Raw genomic sequence first — 21,660 nt, 5'->3', positions numbered from 1 at the left:
AACACTACACAGTCTCCCTCTAGCGATGCTTTACTGAAACTTGAGGAACTGAACACAAACGCACACGTCAACAGAGCCACACGGAAAGAGGGCGTGTCCTGAAGCGAGTGCCAGCTTGTCATTGGCTGTCATATGATTGACGTGCTGACGTGGGCGTGAGCGCTCAGGAAGTTTTTAATGAATCGCTGTTGTGTTTGAGGTAAGAGCAGTCGCATTAACTTCATAATTTCACCTTTTTATGGTTAAATGTGTTTTTTTTTTTCAGCTGAAACGTGTGGTTAGTGTTTGTAAAGAGCTGCGTTGTGTTTTTGTTCACTGAAGAGTGTAACTACATCATTCTGACATGTTGTTATGTTAAGCTTTAGTGTTTATAATATAAAAACATAAAACGAAGGAATCGAATAATGTTTAAACCAACCCTAAAAAAGAGGGTTTTGTTGGCAAATTGTTGATACTGTTTGTACATGGTATGTCTTTGCTGCTTGACAGTGCACACGCAGTCAGACAAAACAACTAATGGTCTTTATTTACTCTGGAACTCATTGATTTGTTCAATTGTTTTTACTGTTTAGTTGATATTTTTTTATTCAGTCAGCAGAGTTTCCCCTGTTAAGCATGTAAACAGGGGTTTTTCCCTCATGTTTTCATTCTTAGGGACAGAAACATGAGCACAAATTCCCTAGGGTTTATAAATGATTAGGTGTAGTTCATTTCTGCCCCTATCTATTATTTTAGAAGTTGATTTTAGATATTAAAGATTGTTTTTGGTCAGTCCTGATCAAATATGCTGCTGTGCTGCTTGTTTCCTGTTCAATGTTTTGTTTGCCTTGACTTGTGATATACTTGCCATGCAGTTTTTCCACAGTTGTCAGTATTATTATTATTATTATTATTTAGTCATTTAGCAGACACTTTTATCCAAAGCGACTTTTGATAGAAGCAATCAATTGTAGTATTAAAACACCTAAAAACACAAAACTAAAAGCTAAAACTTTATAAATACTACATATACGCAAATAAAGAAGTTAAATAAAAATGACAAATGCATGCAACAAAATTTCAAAACTTAACATTTAAATGAAAAACAAAAAATAATGCTAAAAAGCGTATAGTAAGAGTATAATAATGATTCTAACATAACATTAAGCCAAACAACTACATATGTACAGCCACACACACACTTATATATATATATATATATATACATACTTTTATAAATTCAAAATATATTATATCATTTCCATTTAGTTTGTTGAAGCATTAAAATAACTCAAATTAAATCAAACTAAATAAAAGACCTATTCAGACGTAATTTAACTAAAATTAAAATAACAAATACAAATCAAACGGCAGTAGTTTATCAGTAATGCTTAAAAATAAGAAACACTGACAAACACACATGCTAATAAACCACAACTTACTTACACATAGTAAGAAATTTATAAAAACTGAAACAGAAGTGAAACAAGTGCTAGTAGGAAAGAGGAGAAATAAAAATACGGTACTTATATCCTCTGCCGGTGGAGTCGATGGTCTTTACGGTATTGTTAGAGACTGAGATAACCAATGGCATGCAAACTACCATTCAAAAAGAATATTTTATATTCGTTATAATAATATAATTTCAAAATAAATGCTGTTGTTTTGAATTTTCTATTCATCAAAGAATCTTGGAAATACAGTGTATCATGGTTTCCACAAAAATATTGAGCCGCAGAACTGTTTTCAACATTGATGATGGTCAGGAATCTTTATTTATTTATTTTTGAGCAGCAAATCAGTATATTAGAATGATTTCTGAAGGGTCATGTGACACTGAAGACTGGAGGAATGATGCTGAAAATTAATTTGACAATATATTCACATAGAAAACACTTATTTTAAATTGTAATAATATTTCAGAATTTTACTGTTTTTAATGTATTTTTGATCAAATAAATGCAGCCTCGGTGAGCGTATTTTCAGTATTAGTCAAACAATTTGACGCACTAAAAATAGTTTGAAACACAAATAGAAATCACTAGTTGTAAACATGCTGAAATGACAGATTTTGAGGGATGTTAATGAATTCTGGCTAGTTTAGAGGTCATGAAGATGATTGACAGACAGTGACTGTGCTGCGATCTTGCTCACTTACTCGTGTGTGATGATGGTCGGCGTTGACATCAGTATTGAGTCGAGTCATCATCAAGATTAATGTGATGTTGAACAGAAGCTTTATCAAGGTGAATGTTCACATCAGTCTGTGAATTTAGATTGTCGTCCGACAGAATTAGACAGCTGGTGTCGTTCTCTCTCTCTCTCTCAAACACACACAATAGCAGATGAAAAGAACGGCTGAGCCTGTTACAAACTGCTGGCATGGCTTTCATGCTGTGTGTGTGTGTGTTGTTTTCATGTTTAGCTGGTTTAATGTTGGAATAATAGTATTTAATGCTGTGTGTGTAGTCAGCTCACAGTGTTTTTGTGTGATTTTAGACGTGTGATGTGTTACAGATGATGTGTAGATGTGTGTGTGTGTGTGTGTGTGTGTGTGTGAGAGAGAGAGAGAGATAACAGTTGAATGTACTGGGTCTCTCTCAAAATCACCAGTATCACCACCTTTGTTTGTTTCGCACTCAACCATCACAGAGAGACACAGAATAAGGGCTTGAATGTAAGTAAAATAGGCTCTGGATGTAGATAGTTTAGTTAGTCCAGATAGTTAACTCCGCTCTAGGATGAAGGAGGTTTTTACTCCTCGATGGCAGCTGAAGGGTGGAGGGATCATCATCATCATCAGTCACTCTGGGTAGGTGCTCATCATGGATCATCAGAGCAGGAGAATTTCCTCAGTTTGAGAAATGACCCTGTAAAGCCTACTGTATCATATGTGACCCGGCAGCACAAAACCAGTCTTAAGTCGTCGGGGTATATTTGTAGCAACGGTCAAAATTATTGATTTTTATTTTATGCCAAAAATCATTAGCATATTAAGATCACGTTCTATCAAGATATTTGGTAAATTTACTACTGTAAATATATCAAAACTTAATTTTTGATTAGTAATATGCATTGCTAAGAACTTCATTTGGTTAAAGTTAGTTTTCTCAGTATTTAAATGTTTTGCTCCCTCAGATTCCAGATTTTCAAAGAGTTGTATCTCAGACAAATATTGTCCTGTCATAACAAACCATACATCAATGGAAAGATTATTTACTGGTTTTGTGGTCCAGGGTCACATATTTGATACACAAAGGCCGATAAATCATCTTTAACATGATCAAAACTTTGCTGCTAAACGTCACTCACAATCTACTCTGTGCCTTCTGGCGTCTAATAGTTTAGACTTTTAAGCAAGTAAAAGGTCTTTTAGTTTAATTGTACAAATGTCCTCCTTCAGCTTGTGATTCACGTCTTTTTTCCGTCAAATTTTAAACGAATAACTTTTAGTAGTATTTCAAGATGAACACGTACTGGACTTTTGGGTTGCTTGATGATTTTTTAGAAAAAATATAAAGATCAAAAATATGATCATCAGGAACGTTTATTTGTTCATCCCTCAATCAATGTATTGCATCGCGTTATATAATTTAATCAACAAATTAAGCATTCAAAAAAATATCATCTTACTGAGACATATTATTGGTGATATTGAGTAACGACTGATATTCTGTCATTTTAGGCGACACTGTTGATTTCCTTGATTTACATTACAAGCATCAGAATTTCATCATATAAATATCAGCATTTGCACCAAATTGCATATTTTTGCACAGTTTGGGCCTCTGAATAAAAATATTTCCACTATATCACACTATCTGAGCCATAAAAGCCTGACGTATCAAAATATAATACTCAACAAAAACATTTATGCAAACTTCTGTCTTTAAATTTTGAGTGTCAGGCTTTACAGGATTAAAATGTGTTCGTGGCACAAGGTTTTAAAGTAATTTCAGCAATTTCATTTTTGTCTTATGATGAAATTGTATTTCATAAGTTTGATTTGTATTTATATCAGCCAGCAGACGCCCTGATCTATAAATAGGCATCGAATCCAGAACCAAGCGCTGAACTGAGTTTGTATGTTTGGTTGTCATCCAAAATATTTTCATAAGTGTGATATGAATATATATTATTTATATATATTTAACCAGCTATGTTGTCCTCAGACTAACCGTGATGTAAGAGCACTGTGAGCTTGAATGAAAAAGGAGAGGTTTCAACTTGTTAAGGTATTTTTTAATGTCAACAATAAATCAAATCATATTTCACACTATTAACCTTCTCCTTGATTCCTGGACTGATCTTGTTGTGAATGATTCATCAGTGCAGGTTACTCTAAAGAAAAATAACTTGCTCCTCTATTACAGTCCCACACTAAAGAGATGAGGAACAAACACAGTTATTCTAGTCTGTTAACACACCTGAAAATATTGTATTTGTCAGATTTATATTATGTCAGATCCAGTTTTATAAATGTAGACAATGTAGTTTTTGGCATGACTTCAAATCTGCCAACATGTCATGATGATAAAGTTGATGATGCGCTGTCTGACTTTTGCTCCGTGTGCAAAGGTCACAGTTGTACTTTAAGTCTCAGGAACATCTCCGAAGACAGTGAGGGCACTTCAGGAAAAATATGATCTAAACTGCACACTGGTATTCTTTGTCTCTTGTTCTTCAGTCCCTGACCATGAACTACGTGGGTCAGCTGGCAGAGACGGTGTTTGTGACCGTGAAGGAACTGTATCGCGGTCTGAATCCGGCCACGCTCACCGGCGGCATCGACGTCATCGTGGTTCGCCAGCCTGATGGCAGCTACCAGTGCTCGCCGTTTCACGTGCGCTTCGGGAAACTCGGAGTCCTGCGCTCCAAAGAGAAAGTGGTGAGGTGGACGTTTGTTAAACTCAAGTTACCTAGTTATTAGTGCAAGCTGCTGGTTGTTTATGTGCTGAACATCTGCTCAGATTGAGCCATCGGTTAGTTAAAGCTGTTTTGCTTGTCTGGCAGAATGTCCCTCTTTCTCAGAACTAACCAAACTTAAACACCCGACTATTGGTAGAACATCTTGTTAGCAGGAAATAGTTATGAGGATGTGCAAGTGTTTTCATAAATGTGTTAAAAACACAGCTAGCACATTTTTGTCAGAATGAAAATGACTAACACAATTAAAAATAAAAACACAGTTTGCTAGACAGTGATGACTGTCATGTTATCATTTAACAGCAATGGCATTTCATTTATTTGAATTAAATTTAACTTTATTTTGAATTTAATTCATTATTTTACAGCAATGGCACTCACATTTTCGTTTAGCTGTGGAATTTTAACTTAATTAAACTTAAATTTTTATTTTACAGCTAATATAATGGTAATCATATGTTCATTCAACAGCAATTACATGTCACTTAACTTGTAAAATTATATTGCTAAATGAATGTATGCATTGCAGTTATATGGCAGCTATAAAATGTATTCCAACAGCAATTGCATGTAATTGAACTTAGTTAGATTTAATTAAATGAAACTTAATTTAATTTAACACTGTAACTCATTATGTTTATTTAAAGGCTTGGAATTTCATTTAATCATAATTGAACAATTTAATTTAACATTTTATTTTACAACAAATTTAATGCACATTTAATGCAACATTCTACTCTCTCTCTGACCATTAGAATTAAACTTTGTTTCTTCTTCTGTATCTTTAAGCCTTCTTTATGTAACAGACTTCTGTGTTCAGAATATGCATTGATATGTAAATGGAATTCATATGTTAACAAGCTCATGGATAATGAATGAGGCTTGAGTATTTCTACATAGCACATCATTTTTCTTTCCAACTAGTCAAGAAAATCATATATCCCTTGGTTTTTAAGAATCTGTATTTCTAAACCAGGAAGCCTAAGACATGCTGCTCCTCGGTCAGCTCATGTAATCGCTGTATTCGTCCCTCCACAGGTGGATATTGAGATCAATGGAGAGCCTGTGAGCCTGCATATGAAGCTGGGAGATAACGGAGAGGCGTTCTTCGTGGAGGAGAATGAGGATTTTGAGGTCTGTGTGGATGACTGTGAGTTCTCCAATCTCTCCTGTAATGTTCTGCTGTGGTTTTCACGATGCTCTCTCTGTGTCCGTCTCAGACGCGGGTTCCCGCTCACCTCTGCACCTCTCCGATCCCCACCGACGTCCCGGAAGTGTCCGAGATGACCGAGTCTCCCTCCAGCATCATGTCCTCCTCCAGCCGCCGCAAAAAACGCCGCAGGAAGCGAGCGCGTTCAGACACGCATCTGCGAGAAGAGGCCAGTCCCTCCTCAGACGAGAAAGAAAGTCTAGATCAAGATCTCCTAAAGGAAGAGTCGCTTTTGGCCGCAAGGTTAGAGGTTTACTAAAGTTATTGTACATTTACTTTATCTAGAAATTCTGTCTGATCAATGTAAGAATGCTGGCTGCTTATTTCATGAAGCTCTAGCTCAAGAGGGCTACACTACTACCAGAAATGTATTTTGCATTGCACCATTAAACCTTGTTGAAACATAACCCTGCATATAAACCTAAATATTTACGGATGCCTCCGACTAGGAGTAACGGTTGGATTAAAATAGCAGACTGACTGAATTGCGTTATTAAACTTATTTTACCTGACAAACTTCAAAAGAGAATATTATGTGAATAAATTACTTTGTTAGCAACACAAAACCAACCTAAGCACCACATCTCTGTGCATGTTAAATAAAATCAATCTTAATAAATTTAATAATTGTTTGGTATCAGTATTTTATTGATCCTCATTAATTTCAAATACAGTTTTTGAATGTTATTCACATACGCAGATATCTGTGTATGTTATTCATGATAAAATACGGTTAGTTTTTACTTTTAGTTGCATGAGACAAATTAAATATACACTGACATTTCATGTGATTTTACATTAAAATGCCAGTAAATGTACAGTCATCTTAAAATGTACAGTGAAAAGCTATAAATTGACATTCCCAGAAATCACTGTAACCGTTTACATTAGATGGTTTTTCATTGAAATAACTCTTTCTTCTTAGTATGTACACTAGGGTTTTATCCTAGTGATATTTATTGCATTATTTTAGTGTCATCTGTTTTACCGTGATGGTGTTTTATATTTGTGTGTATGACACTGTGTGCACTCGTGATTAACTTTTTAAATTAAATATACAATTTCTCTGTGTAAATTTAAGTTTAATCTGTAAAACTTGAAAAAATGTTGCTACCATATTTTTTCACATATTTATTTTTACAGTGTACAAATTTGATTACAAACTACCTAGTACTTACAACGCCTCTAATGTGGACGTTATGTTCCCATTTAAAGGGATAGTACTTCTCACACACACACACACACACACGCGCAAAATTTCCTTCATCATTTACTTACCCTCAGGTATTTCCAAAGCTGTGTGAGTTTCTTTCTTCTGTTGAGCACAAAAGAAGATATTTTGACTAATGTGTGTAAGAAAACAGTTTCTGGTCCCCATTGACTATAATGTGAAAAAAAAAATACTATGGAAATCAATGCTACTAGCAACTGTTTGGTTTCCTACATCCCTCAAAATAACACCTTCTGTGAGGGTGAGTAAATGATGACAGAATTATCGTGCCTTTAAAGTAAAAACTTACGGACAGCTGGTGTAACCTAACCCTGGCCACTGATGATTTGTGTTTTTACTCTCTACAGTAAGTCTGTGTACTACTCGCTGTCAGAGGAACCCTTCGAGGAACCGTCTGGAGCTCAGAGCAGAGACGTTCATCCTCACTCTGATGGAGAGTGTTCTGTTAATGAGAGGTAGTTATGTATCCTTAAACGTCTTTGACTGATGTAGTTCGGCCCATATGTTCTCTCTCTGTTTATATTACAGATATCTGAACGTAAAGCTCTGCTTGCTTGTGTTATCTCTATCTGCAGTGTGTTCTTCAGTCGTCCCTCCTCTCCTAAGAGTGATTCAGAGTTATGTAAGCCGCAGGAGTCTCTAGGGCCTCAGATGCAGTGGAACTGGGGCGCTTTTCCCAAGGTACCGTGCTGCATTCAACTACTGCATGCATACAGATTGCATCGCAGATAGTCTCTCTAGAATGTCCGAATGTTCCAAAACCAATTAAGCTGCCTACGTAGGCAGTATTTTTAGACATCTTATGTCCACTCTGAACAAGACTGTTAAAAAATTAGATTACTATATTTTCTGAAGAATGTTTGAGTGATGATTGCATGTGCAAAGCTCACTGTCTAGTGGGAGAAAGTCCACCCTCAAGTTTCTGTGATGTTCTGGTCCCTAGATATAGATTGGTTCCTCATTCAGTTTAAGTCTGTGGGAGTTTCTGTATCAATCCCAGAATGCATTGCATTCAGCTCAGTCAAAACAAAAAATCACCCAAGATGCTTGAAAGAGTTTTTCTTTTTAGTTATTTATTATTGATAAATAGACTATTAAAAGTTGAAAATAGACTATTAAAAATAGACATTGAAAATAGACTATTAAAAGTTAAAATATTTTACCCGGTTTTGTGTACTAATTATTTTCTGTGCTTATTAACTTGCTAATGTCAGAGTATTTGAGCTCTGTTTGTGTGGCAACCGTTAACACCGCAGTGTTATTTTATACTGTTATAGATTTTGTATTATAATTTTTTTGTATATTTTCTGGTTTCACATTAATTTGAAAGTTTTAGTAATTTTTTTTGTGTGTTTATCAGTTTTTGTTTTTAACATGTCTATATAGTTTTTATTTATTAGTTTTAGTTATTTTAGTGCAGCAATTTAAACTAAATAACAATAAGAAGTGTTCAAGGCATGTAAGTTTACATACACAGGCTTTTCAAAAAAAAAAAAGGCCTATTGCCAAACAGGTGCTTTTGCATTTTGTTTTTCTGCCATCGTCTTGTCTTCCTCACCTCACTCTTCTTGTCAGTCAGATCTTCCTCATCTCACTTAAATTAAACTGGACTCCTGCTGCTGTTCTGTGATGTAAACAAAACCGCGTCTCCACTCTCCGCCATTCATATATACCGAGGCAAGCTGAACATGCAGGATTCATAGTTAAACTCCCTTTTTGCACTTTAATATTCACAGACAGTAATCTATATCGAGAATCGAATTACGTGACAGACCTACTTTTGATTTATTCATCCAAAAATTTATGAATTCCGTGGCATTCTGCGCTATAATTTCTTTTCTATGAATGAACTCCACGATCCCGTCCTCTTTTTCATGGAGACCATATGGCCTTCAGAACATTTCGGTTTGCCCTGTGTGTTGTGTTTGAACATGTTGCAGGGGTGACATCATGTCACAGGGTGTCTCTCTCTCTCTCTCTGTAACGTACACGATCAGATGTGTCCTCAGGTACAGAAATTTGGTACCGATTGATTTAATGTGAATCGGTACTCCGTAGTACCGACACAATTCCTTAAAAGTACAGAGTTCGGTACCCAACCCTAAGTAGTGCATGAGGTATAATTTCATTAGGATGCTGCCTTATAAGGGCACAAAGCAGTTGACTGAGTGTTTCTTGTGTTTGTGTAGGTGTGTCAGGCAGGGAGGGATGAATCTGATTTGCTGCGTGACCCGCCCATCACGCACTCTGACCACTCCCACTTCCGCACCATCCATCGACAAACGTCCATTGACCTGGACAGCACTAGCTCTACAGCGACGATGACCGTGGTGAGACCTGAACCTCAGATTGGTACAACCAGCCCTGTTCCTTTAGATGACACTCACGCAGTTATTTCGTCTTCAATTAACACACAACTGGACGCCAAGGTCACCGAAACGCGTGTAGTGACCTTTCAGTCCGCAGACGACTCCTTCCCACAGGCCTGGACTGCACTGGAAAACAAAGAGACCAAAGACTTAACCGTCAGCACAGTTAGCAGCACAGACAATCACACTCAGGGGTATAATATAACCAGCTCTACTAACACAATCAACGGGACCAGTGCTGTCAGTAGTGCAGCTAGTTTAGACACTGTGGCTCATGTAGGAAGCCAAGAAACCTGGGATGAGAATAATGTCTCAGTCACATCTGAAATCCAAACCATTACATTCGGTGAGACTGAATCAAATATGGTTTTAGAAGCAGAAACAGAGGTAAACTCAGCAGACACAATCACTGTTTTACCAAAACACCAAAGCTCTGTGGGAGGCTCAGAGGAGGGGGCGGGATTAGAGACTTCACAGACCAATCAGAACGCAGACTATGCTGGAGTGACACCAGCTCTGGAGTCCATCGTCAAATCAGAGGATTCGATGCTCCTTGAGTCCTCGAAAACAGCAGACTCTCAGGACAAGAGGAAAGGTAGTGGATTACATCTGTACTTATTCCAGTGCACTAGTTCAGTGATTGAAAATGATTTGAAACATTTCACCTGAAATGTACGTGTTGTTTTTTCTAGTCAAGCGGAATCATCATTTGGGACCATCTGATATCTATCTTGACGACCTCTCCAGTCTTGACCCTGAAGCTGCTGCCCTCTATTTTCCAAAGAGGTTAGAAGCTTTATTAACCAATATGCTTAACCGATTCGTTATAAATAAATTTTATTTTATTAAAAAAAATCTGCTTTTTGACATAATAAATAAATTATTTTTAGACTACAACAATAAATAATATAAAATTCACTGAGTATATTATTATTATTATTAATAGCAAAAATAATAATACAAATAAAATATACATAAAATAAATTATTTTATTGTTCTGCTTTTTGACAATAAATGATTGTAGCACTAAAGCAATGAAAATATAATATTCATTGAGTATTATTATTTTTATTATTAATAATAGAAAAAAATTAAATAGAACTTATTTTAATTGTTTTAGCTTTGATTTTTGATGCAATAAAATGTATTAAATAACTAAAATAATATCTATCAATTATTATTATGTGTTATATATATTTATGCAAAGTTGTTTCGATAATTTTTCATCTTTGTTTTTGCGTTATGATTGTTAATCTGCATATTTCTCACTTGAGAATGAATTATCCAAACAATTCATTAAATACGTTTCTTCACAAAACAAGAGTATTCAGAGGTATTGGGTCCAAAGTTAGAAGTTTAAGAATCAGTCACTAAAAATGCTGTGTTGATCAACTGTGGACAGATCCATGTTTCTGATGGTTCTGCGGTAGTGGCTGATGACTGTACTATTATTTAAAATATGGAAAAGCTTAATATAAGGAATGAGCATGAATGTCCAGACGTTTGACTGGTAGTTTTAATTCCTGTCCCTCCATGTTTTCAGTGAGACAGAGTCGTCGGATCTGCGCTCGACTCATGGGCCGGATTCATCTCCTCCCTCGGGTCAGCTGTCTCCTCAGTCACTGGGCAGCACTAACGCAGACAGCGGCACCGAGTATCTGTCCGACTCTACCACAGACACACTGGACATGACCATGTCTCTGTGCGGGAGAGGAGACATCAGTCAGATCAGTAAAGGTAAAGAGTGAGACAAACACTGTGTCCTAACCAATAAATCTCAGCCATGTTCAGGCACGACATCAACAGTTTCTGCCTTTGTCTCAGTGTGCTGTGTAGCTCCGCCCACAGTGAAATCTTATTGGTCTACACTCCTACTCCAAATAACCATATATGACCCTGGAGCACAAAAGCAGTCATGAGTAACACAGGTATATTTGTAGCCATTGCCTACAATGCACTATATGGGTCAAAATGATCAATTTTTCTTTTATGCCAAAAATCATTAGGATATTAAGTAAAGATCATGTTCCATGAAGATATTTTGTAAATTTCCGACCGTAAATATATCAAAACTTGATTTTTGATTAGTAATATGCATTGCTAAGAACTTCATTTGAACAACTTTAAAGGAGATTTTCTCAATATTTCGATTTTCTTTTTTTTTTTTTTTTTACAACCCCAGATTTTCAAATACTTGTATCTTGGCTAAATATTATCCTAACAAACCATACATCAGTGGAAAGCTTATTCATTTATTTATTGATTTATAAATATGACTGGTTTTGTGGTCCAGGGTCACATATATTGAACATTAAATATATTATGATCATGCAGCATTTTATTTTCAGTACAGAAAAATGATTTAGGTTGATATCTTTGGCTCTTTCTGTATTTTTACACTTTTTTTTTTTGCATGTGTTGCAGAGAAGTTCATGGAGCATCTTGTCAAGTATCAAGACTTTGTCAACAACCCTGGAATTATTGAAGACCCAAACCTGGTCATCTGCATCAACTCAAAGTTAGCATGTGTAATATTCATTTATTTAAGCAGTAGGCAACAAAAACTGTTGCTAACAGCAGTCTGTTGTACAACAATGTTCAATATTAATCACATTAAACAGTTCTTAGTAAAATAGTTAGTCTAACTGGAGGTTGGTTGCAGTTGCCAACAAACTTGGCACATTAATATTCTACGAAACTGAGTTGCAGTTACTTTTGTGAGTATATCGGCTTTAGATGTAGCTCATCCAATCAGATTTTAGAGCCAGAGCCGTTTATCAGTTTTATAATGGTCATTTTATCACATATGCACTATGATAATATTATGATATGGCTCTTATTTAGCTTTGTGGTCGTTTTGTTTCAGATATTATAACTGGGCTGTGGCAGCGCCAATGATTCTGTCAGTTCAGGCTTTCCAGAAGACTTTACCAAAGGTAGGTCAGGTCAGAGATCGTTGATTACTGCTTCAATGACTAATCGTTCAGAGATAATGACTTGTTTTTTCTGTTGTAGAGCACCATTGAGCAACTAGTCAAAGATAAGATGCCAAAAAAGTCTGGCCGCTGGTGGTTCTCCTGGAGGAGGAATGATCTTAACAATGTTGCGGTAAAACTGAAATGGAATCTAACAGTACAGAAATAATGTTTAGCTCATGAAAGGAGCAACTCTATTGTGCAATTTCCCTTTAAGAGACTGATAAGTACACTATCTGCTGACTGCGCCTGTATATCTCTAATGCCGCACTGCACATTAATTTTTTCTCATGTTAGGGAAGCCAAAAATCTGATGCAGAGGGGAATCAGCTTGACGCATCTGCCGCTATCGCTGGACCTTCTTCACTGAAGTAAGATGTGTGTTTGCATGCATGCAAAACATGATGCACTTAGTGTTTTTTCCTAATTATAAAGTTTCAGAAATTATTCAGAAGGATGTTTGACAAATCTGTTTAAAACCGTCTTGACTTGCATGCACGCTAGTTTGTCTCAAGTCATGCACCAGCACAAACCACCAACAGCGCACAAAAATGTGTTGGAAATGTCTTGTTTATGTGTCATGATATGAGACCAAAAAGGATGCAAAGGAAAATATAGCTGCAAGCAGCGATGACGGGCCCAAGCCGTCAGCATACGCCACCCTGGTGGCATCGATAAAACGGTGCCCAGCGAGCACACGCATTACAGTAACCCTCTGGCAGTTTGGTTTTAAGGGATACGGCAATTAAAGGGTTAATCCAAACCATCAACTCTGTGAAACACACACACACACACACAGAACAACATATAAAACTTTAAATTCTGTGATTGTTCTGTGTATGTAATTTTTTATGAAGTGTTTGGAAGCTGCTCTTAAAAGATAAAAAAAAAAGTTTTCTCTTTTTTCTGTAACTTTAATAAATTGCCATTAAAACACCGTTCAAGATATCCTAAATCCGTCCACAATTTAGCATCTTCAGTATTTTGGCATCATGAGAAAAAATGTTTGGTGTGATTTCTGTGTTTCTGCTTGAAGGAGTATGAATTTGTTTACAGCCTGTTTAAAAAAAAAACCCACATTAAAATAAATATAGCCGACTTCCTGTTGGTCGTAGCTAATGTCTGTGAATTAGAAAGTTGTCCGGATTAATAAGAACAATTTATGTACCGAGTTTGGTGTCTGTAGCTATCATTATATATATATCTATATAAACATTAATAATTATATACCATTTAATGTTGATCAATATTAATTCCAAAATGTATTAATATATTATTAAATTTTAAAGTTTATCTTTTGAACATGACTATTTTTCTAACATTAAAAAGATTAATAAATGCTTTAAAAAAAATTGTTCTTTGTTAGTTCATACTATCATGGAAGAATTAACATGCTGTAAAAATATATTTTTCATTGTTAGTTCACGTTAATTAATGCATTTCCTAATGTTAAGAAATGAGACCTTATTATAAAGTGTTATCAAAATCTTTAATGATTTATAAGCATTTTTTAAAGATTTTAAAAAACAGACCCTCTCTCTCTTTCTCTCTCTCACCCAGCTCCTCAATCCACACAGTCACTCACACAGTCACTCACACCCCACCCCACCCCCTCACTCAGCTGCAGTGACAGGGAGCTCTCACTCAGAAGCAGCTCTGATAGTTTTTTAATTTTCTCCTCTGCATAGTGTATTGTAAATTCATGAAATTAATCACATATTCTCAGACTGTATTGTTCTGTGTATGTAATTTTTTATGAAGTGTTTGGAAGCTGCTCTTAAAAGATAAAAAAAAAAAAGTTTTCTCTTTTTTACTGTAACTTTAATAAATTGCCATTAAATCATCGTTCAAGATATCCTAAATCCGTCCGCAATTTAGCATCTTCAGTATTTTGGCATCATGATAAAAAATGTTTGGTGTGATTTCAGTGTTTCTGCTTGGAGGAGTATTAATTTGTTTACAGCCCGTTTTAAAAAAAAATCCACATTAAAATAAATATAGCCGACTTCCTGTTGGTCGTAGCTAATGACTGTAAATTAGAAAGTTGTCCGGATTAATTAGAACAATTTATGTACCGAGTTTGGGGTCTGTAGCTAAAACTAACCCCCTCATTTTTGACAAAAGGTGGCGCTATAGAGTGTCTCTTCCACGCCCGTTTATGAGCTTTTTCCAGTGTCTAACTATCATTAATACTGATATGTGTGTTGAGTTTCATGACATTCTAAACATGTTATCTGCCTCAAAATCACCAGAAACGAATTTTCAACTTTGACACGTTGCCATGGCAACATAATTTTAGATATCAATATTCCCTTCACAGTTTTACATCGGCCGTGTTTTGACATTATTCTGGTGAAGTTTGAAGCAAATCGAGTAAAAAGAAGATGCTGAATTCAAAGCATTTTGAAAACGACACACTTCCTGCAGCCAGTTGGTGGCGCTATAACTTTCAGTCATAATAGTCACATCTATCCGATCGGCATCATACAACGAACAAATCACTGAAGTTTGATCTACATCATACAATGTATGTGGACGTTATTAGGCATTTCCTGGGTCTCATTTTTCGCCATAACTTCATCGCCTCGCCACGGGCAAACCGTTCGACATATCAAAAATATCTTCGCAATTTAGCGTCCCCAATGTCTTGAGATCATGTTCACCGAGTTTGGTGGCAATCGTATGGAAATCCTCAGAGGAGTATATCAAATTCCAGAGCATGCGCTTTTTAAACAGCCCTGAATAGCCGACTTCCTGTTGGGCGGAGCCTAAGACATGCTGTGCGGAAGTTGTTCGGCTCAATGAGTTCTATATGTGTACCGAGTTTCATATGAATACGTGCAAGTATGTGTGAGCTATACATCAAGTTTTCTGACAATTTTCCAGGGGGCGCCGTAGAGCCCCTGTGCCACGCCCGGGTCCCAGCCTCAGCGGCGTCCTAATGGCCGCAGGTTCCAATGTGCGTGCCAATTTTCGAGAGTTTTCGGGCACGTTAAGGCCCCCAAAAGTGCCCGGATGATTGAAATAAAAAATAAAAAAAAAAATAAAAAAAAAAAAAATAATAATCCTTAGAAGAACAATAGGGCCCTGCGCCTTACTGGCTTGGGCCCTAAAAAACAAAAGGCCCATAAGTTTATAACCAAACTTTATGCATCCACGCCAACAGGTGTCAGTATAAAGTACAAATCTACAGGACAAATAAGAGCAAACTAAACAAAAGTAACATTTCAAATTGCATGCATGTGTGCACCACATCTTAAAGAATATTGTTGTCTTTGCACTAAATCTTATGCAACCTGTCAGGGACTTTTTATAATATTGCATAATTTTTAAGCTTGCTGTGAAAGCAGCATGGACATATGGGCTTCCTCTCCTTATCAGAGAGCCTTTGACCTTTGATATACTTCTTCAGTTAAACATGATGAAAGTCAGTATTATCAAGACTATTGGCTGACTGTGCATTGCTTATTTGATCTTTGACCCAGTAAATCCATGAATGTCTGTTTTTGTTTTGTGTATCCAGGAGTTCTGTTGAACACTGGAGTGATGAGGATGGCTCTGTCTCCATGAGGAAGAACAGTGAAGTGTTGAACACAGCGCAGTGCATCAGTCAGATGTACCGCAAATCCCTCCGGCTGACCTCTGAACAGATCGTAAGAATCATATCAACAACATGTGTGTGTCATAGAGTTTAGTCACGGGCCTAACAATTTGGAAATAAATTGAAAATTGAACTAGACATGTTGTCGACAATTTTTTTTTTCTCCACGTCTAGTTTAATTTTACCTCAAAATAAATAAATAATAATCATTTTATTTAATTAAATAATACCAATGTTTTATTATTATTATTATTATTATTATTATTATTTTGTTTAGAATATTTTATTCTTATTAATTTTTTATTAGATTTTTTTTTTTTTTTTGTAAGTCACAATTACCTTTTTTTCATCCACAAAAAGCTTGTTTCCACCATGGCAGCTTTTTATCTCACAATTCAGACTTTTTCTTGCAATTGCAAGTTCTTATCTCACATTTCAGATTTTTTTTTCTCAGAATTGTGAGACATAAAAGTCATAATTATCAAATATAAACTAAATCGTGACATAAAAAAAATTTTTTTTTTCCATGATGGAAACTGCTTCCATAGTTTTTACGATAATGATAATTTAGGTTGAAAATATGGTTAATGTGAATGTAATTAAAATGTCACAATGCAAAAAATAAGTAAATAAATAATTAACCACAAAATCAAAAGAAAGAATTAATATTTTGCATTTAGATAATGAAGCTTTAATAAGAATAAGAATTTTTATTACTGTATTACAGTAGTGATTATTCAATGCTCTCCAATATAGGCTGCATTATTGTACTTTTCCTACTTAACAGCTACTTATTGATAATCTAGACATGTACCTGTATGAATTTCTGATATTTTATATATATGTGTGTGTGTGTGGCAGGAGAGTCTGAATCTGCGTGAAGGAGCCAACTCTGTGGTGTTCAGTGTGACCACACAGTATCAGGGCACCTGCCGCTGTGAAGCCGCCATTTACCTGTGGAACTACGACGACAAAATCATCATCTCAGACATCGATGGGACCATCACCAAGTGAGTCTCTCTGAATCATAGCAGGAATTAAGTTACTATCTGCGACGTTAGGCTGACGGTTGTTCACCTTTCTCTCTGTATCAGGTCAGATGCTCTGGGGCACATTTTACCACAGCTGGGGAAAGACTGGACTCATCACGGCATCGCCAAACTATATCACAAAATACATCAGTAAGAGACACACGCTTTAATTCACAACTTTCTGACAACACTTGTTGTTCACTATAAATATATGTGCAATTTTCAATATTTAGTTTTGACATACAGAAACAGTTAAAAGCAGCAGCAATACAAATATAGATGTCATATATAGGTGTCGTATACCTTTATTATATTTTTCACCTGAGATGCACTAGAAATAAGGGAATGTCATTTGTTGACAGTTATTGCTGTTAATTGCAAATCTATATTTGCTGACAAAGTCCAACATGCAAATAGGCTTATTTGCATTGTTGCATCACATCTTGCTATTTTATTTTTAATGTGTTAAAAATGAATGCATCTTAGGACATCTGGTCTATTCTGTTCTGGCCTGTTTAGCTGTTTTTGAATATGTTTTGTGATAAAATGCATACATTAATTTATACAATTGATTTACTGACTGCCCTGTTAATACTTTTATTCATCAAGGATGCATTAAGTTGATCAAAAGTGACAGTAAAGACATTTATTATGTGACAATAGATTTCTATTTCAAATAAATGCCATTCTTTTGCTCTTTCTATTCATTTATGAATCCTGAAAAATAAAATGTCTCAGTTTCCACAAAAATATTGGGCAGAGCATCGGTTTGATAATAATCAGAAATGTTTCTGAAGGATCATGTGACACTGAAGACTGGAGTAATGATACTGATAATTCAGCTTTGATTGCAGAAATAAATTACATTTGAACAAATATTCACATAGAAAAACATTAACATTTTACTGTTTGACCCCAAGCGTTTGAATGGTGGTGCATTAAAGAATCATTTATGATTCTGTTCTTCTCTTGCAGGAATGGTTATAAGTTCCTGTACTGTTCAGCTCGAGCTATAGGTATGGCAGACATCACTAAGGGTTACTTGCAGTGGGTAAATGATCGAGGAACGGTTTTACCCAAAGGACCGGTGCTACTGGCTCCCAGCAGCCTGTTCTCAGCCTTACACAGGTGAACACAAACAGATCATTAATACAGATCACAGCGGCCTCCATGACTGACTGTAGCCAGGCTGAGACTGCTGTGTGTGTGTGTGTGTGTATATGCACTTGTTTATGCTACATTGTGAGGACAAAATGTCCCCACAAGAATAGTAAAACCTGAAATTTTTGATATTGTGGGGACCGGCCTGCGTTCCTCACGAGCGAAAAAAATCATTAAAAATAGTAAATGATGTTTATCTGAATGTGTAATAATGTAAACAGGTTTTCTGTATGGGGTAGGGGATAAAAAATATCGTTTGGTCAGTATAAAAGTAATAGAAGTCTATGGAAAGTGCCCACAATTCACAGAAACAAACGTGTGTGTGTGTGTGTGTGTGTGTGTGTGTGTGTTCTCAGGGAGGTGATTGAGAAGAAGCCGGAGGTGTTTAAGATCGCCTGTCTCACTGATATCAGAGATCTGTTCAGTCTCGTCAGACAGCCCTTCTACGCCGCCTTCGGCAACCGAACTAACGTGAGCATTCCTTCAGTGTTACAAACATGTGCCGTTGTGCATCTCTTAGGAATTATGGGAAGGCCTGACTGTATTTTGTGTCTGTGTGTAGGATGCATATGCGTATAAGGAGGTCGGTGTACCTGAGACTCACATCTTCACTGTGAACCCCAAAGGAGAACTCATACAAGAAAAGACCAAAGGAAACAAGTCCTCGTGAGTCACAGCACATGCTCTATCTGTCAAAGCTTTGGAATAATTCATAGATTTTTTTTAAATGTTTTTGAAAGAAGTCTTCTCTGCTGATCAAGGCTGCACTTATTTAATAAAAAAATACAGTAGAGTCAGTAATACTATGAAATATTATTGCAATCTAAAATAACTGTTTTCTATGTGAATATATAGTAAAATGTAATTTATTTCTGTGATCTGCAGCTGTATTTTCAGCATCATTACTCCAGTCTTCAGTGTCACATGATCTTCAGAAATCATTCTAATATACTGATTTACTGCTCAACAAACATCTCTGATTATTATTATGATTTTTGTAATTATTATTACCATCACACATTTTATTTTTCAGGATTCTTTGATTTATAGATATTACAGATGGCTTTACTGTCACTTTTGATCAACTTAATGCGTCCTTGATGGAAAAAAAAGTATTAATTTCTTACTGACCCCATACTTTTAAAAGATAGTGTATCAGATTTTCCACAAAAAATAGTAAGCTGCAAATACTGTTTTTTTTTAACATTGATGATAATCAGAAATGTTTCTGGAGTAATAGCTGCTGAAAATTCATCTTCGATCGCTGGAATAAATTACATTTTACAATATATTCACGTAGAAAACAGTTGTTTTAAATTGTAATTATATTTCACATAATTACTGTTTTTATTGTATTTTTGGTCAAATAAATACAGCTTTGGTGAGCAGAAGAGACTTCTTACAAAAACATGAAAAAAACTTTTGACCAGTACAGTATATACACAATCAAACAGTATATTAAAGGAATAGTTCACCCAAAATTATTGTCATCATTTACTCGCTTCTATGTTCATTAGAGGAAAAAAAAGAAAGAAATGCAATTGTTTGGCTTTGATGTGTGTGTTTCAGTTACTCTCATCTCAGTGAGCTGGTGGATCACATCTTCCCCTTCATCTGTAAAGATCATGCCACCTCCTTCGACTGTCCCGAGTTCAGTCATTTCTCATACTGGAGAGAGCCGTTGCCTCCGCTGCACCTCGCTGACCTGATCTAGACACAGCACTGCTTCAACTCCACACCAGTTATCTGTCCAGTTATACCTCTTCCTCAGCATTTCTTCTCATTTTCCTGTACTGCTTATAGTCTCTGTGCATTTACAGCCAAACCTGCTGTAGCATCAAAACCGGAGACAAACACACATGCAAACACGCACAATCCTACACAAACACATGTGAGAAATGTGCAATGATGATAGCACAACACTACACGGAGCATCAGCAATGCTCAGAGAAGCTCTTTTGACCCACAGATAGAAGTGCCTTCGTACAAACCTCTGCACTATGACTATAGTACTGGTCCGTGTTCAACTTTCAACTTCTCTGCCAAATAATGGCCTATTACAGTTTCTAGGGGGTTCTCTATTATTATTATCGGTGTTCTTTTTAAATATTGTTTTACAATTGCTTTATTTGACTGGTTATTGTAAGAGCATGAGTTTGTTTTATCAGCAAATACTTTATACAGCTGAATTGTATTTTATTTATTTCGAGCTAAAACAAAGACGGTCTATATTTGGCTTCCATTTATTGTATTTAAAAGAACATTGAAACAATAAAAAAAATCACTAAGTGATGCTTTAAATTTCACCTGACTGGACTCTCAGACTTATAAAAGTAAGCATCACTTGCTCGTTCATTAAATCCTGATGTTATGGTCAAAAGTGCCATACAAAGCAAGCATGAATGTAAAATAGTGCATCATGTAGACTATTTTATCCTGCTGTCTTCAAGAAGTATGATCTGTGACGTATAGTAATCCTGCATGCATACTAAGGAAGGATACGTGATGCTCTGATAAAAGCATCCTGGTTAGTTTTACACTGCTCTCTGTACAGTACAGGCAGTTCTGATGTCAGCCAAACATGCTGCTCAAATAATATATTGAATAATATATGCTCATATTTGTGTTATTTTTAGTTAGGTTAACATCTGACTTTTTGAACAAAATATAATTTCAAGATATTGTAAAATACATGTTATAAATGTATTGCTATATAAAATATAGATTTTTTTTAAAGAGTACATTAACCATTAAATCATTATAAAACAACAATAACAGCCTCCATTAAAGATTCCCACATAGCAATTAAAAGTATACATTTTTATGTTGACAATAACTGTCCAAAATGTGTTGGAAAATATTTTGCTTATATTTTTATTATTGGCCATACATTTAACAGTCTAATAAAAATAGTCTTATAAGCAATATATTTTTTGGCAGCTTCCATCTTTCAAAATATTTTTTGTTAAATGGGAGCATTTAATAGGCTATTAATGGAGATTGTTCTCGTTTTATTATTTTTTATAAAAAATATATTATTTTATTAATTTATACACACAAAACTGTATGTGTATATGTATATAGAGAGAGAGGGAAATCGAGAGAGTGAGTTTTTTGTATTGTATTGGCTTTGTTAGTCTTATATAAGGAATACAGCTTATTATTTTTGTTAAATTA

General features: G+C 35.6%; 1 protein-coding gene across 2 annotated transcripts; it reads left to right on the top strand.

The window, feature by feature from the left end:
- The first annotated feature begins 143 nt into the window (after nucleotides 1-143).
- LOC306844562 (phosphatidate phosphatase LPIN2-like) lies at nucleotides 144-20,792 on the top strand. 2 transcript variants are annotated; one of them, XM_079376788.1, is made up of 21 exons: nucleotides 158-199; nucleotides 4,152-4,214; nucleotides 4,667-4,867; nucleotides 5,944-6,039; nucleotides 6,126-6,358; nucleotides 7,694-7,801; nucleotides 7,922-8,027; nucleotides 9,536-10,310; nucleotides 10,408-10,501; nucleotides 11,259-11,452; nucleotides 12,140-12,233; nucleotides 12,582-12,651; nucleotides 12,731-12,823; nucleotides 12,988-13,061; nucleotides 16,214-16,343; nucleotides 17,153-17,301; nucleotides 17,386-17,472; nucleotides 18,298-18,450; nucleotides 18,840-18,954; nucleotides 19,046-19,149; nucleotides 20,053-20,792. In XM_079376788.1, the coding sequence occupies exons 2-21, from the start codon at nucleotides 4,185-4,187 to the stop codon at nucleotides 20,195-20,197; spliced, it is 3,051 nt and encodes a 1,016-aa protein (XP_079232914.1). In that variant the 5' UTR covers nucleotides 158-199; nucleotides 4,152-4,184; the 3' UTR covers nucleotides 20,198-20,792. The 2 variants fall into 2 exon arrangements, with proteins under 2 accessions (XP_079232915.1, XP_079232914.1); XM_079376789.1 differs by lacking the exon at nucleotides 4,152-4,214 and having other exon boundaries at nucleotides 144-199.
- Nucleotides 20,793-21,660: the final 868 nt, after the last annotated feature.

The sequence above is a fragment of the Barbus barbus genome (assembly GCF_936440315.1).
Source record: "Barbus barbus genome assembly, chromosome: 25".
Taxonomy (NCBI): domain Eukaryota; kingdom Metazoa; phylum Chordata; class Actinopteri; order Cypriniformes; family Cyprinidae; genus Barbus; species Barbus barbus.
This window is presented reverse-complemented; position numbering and strand designations above follow the sequence as displayed.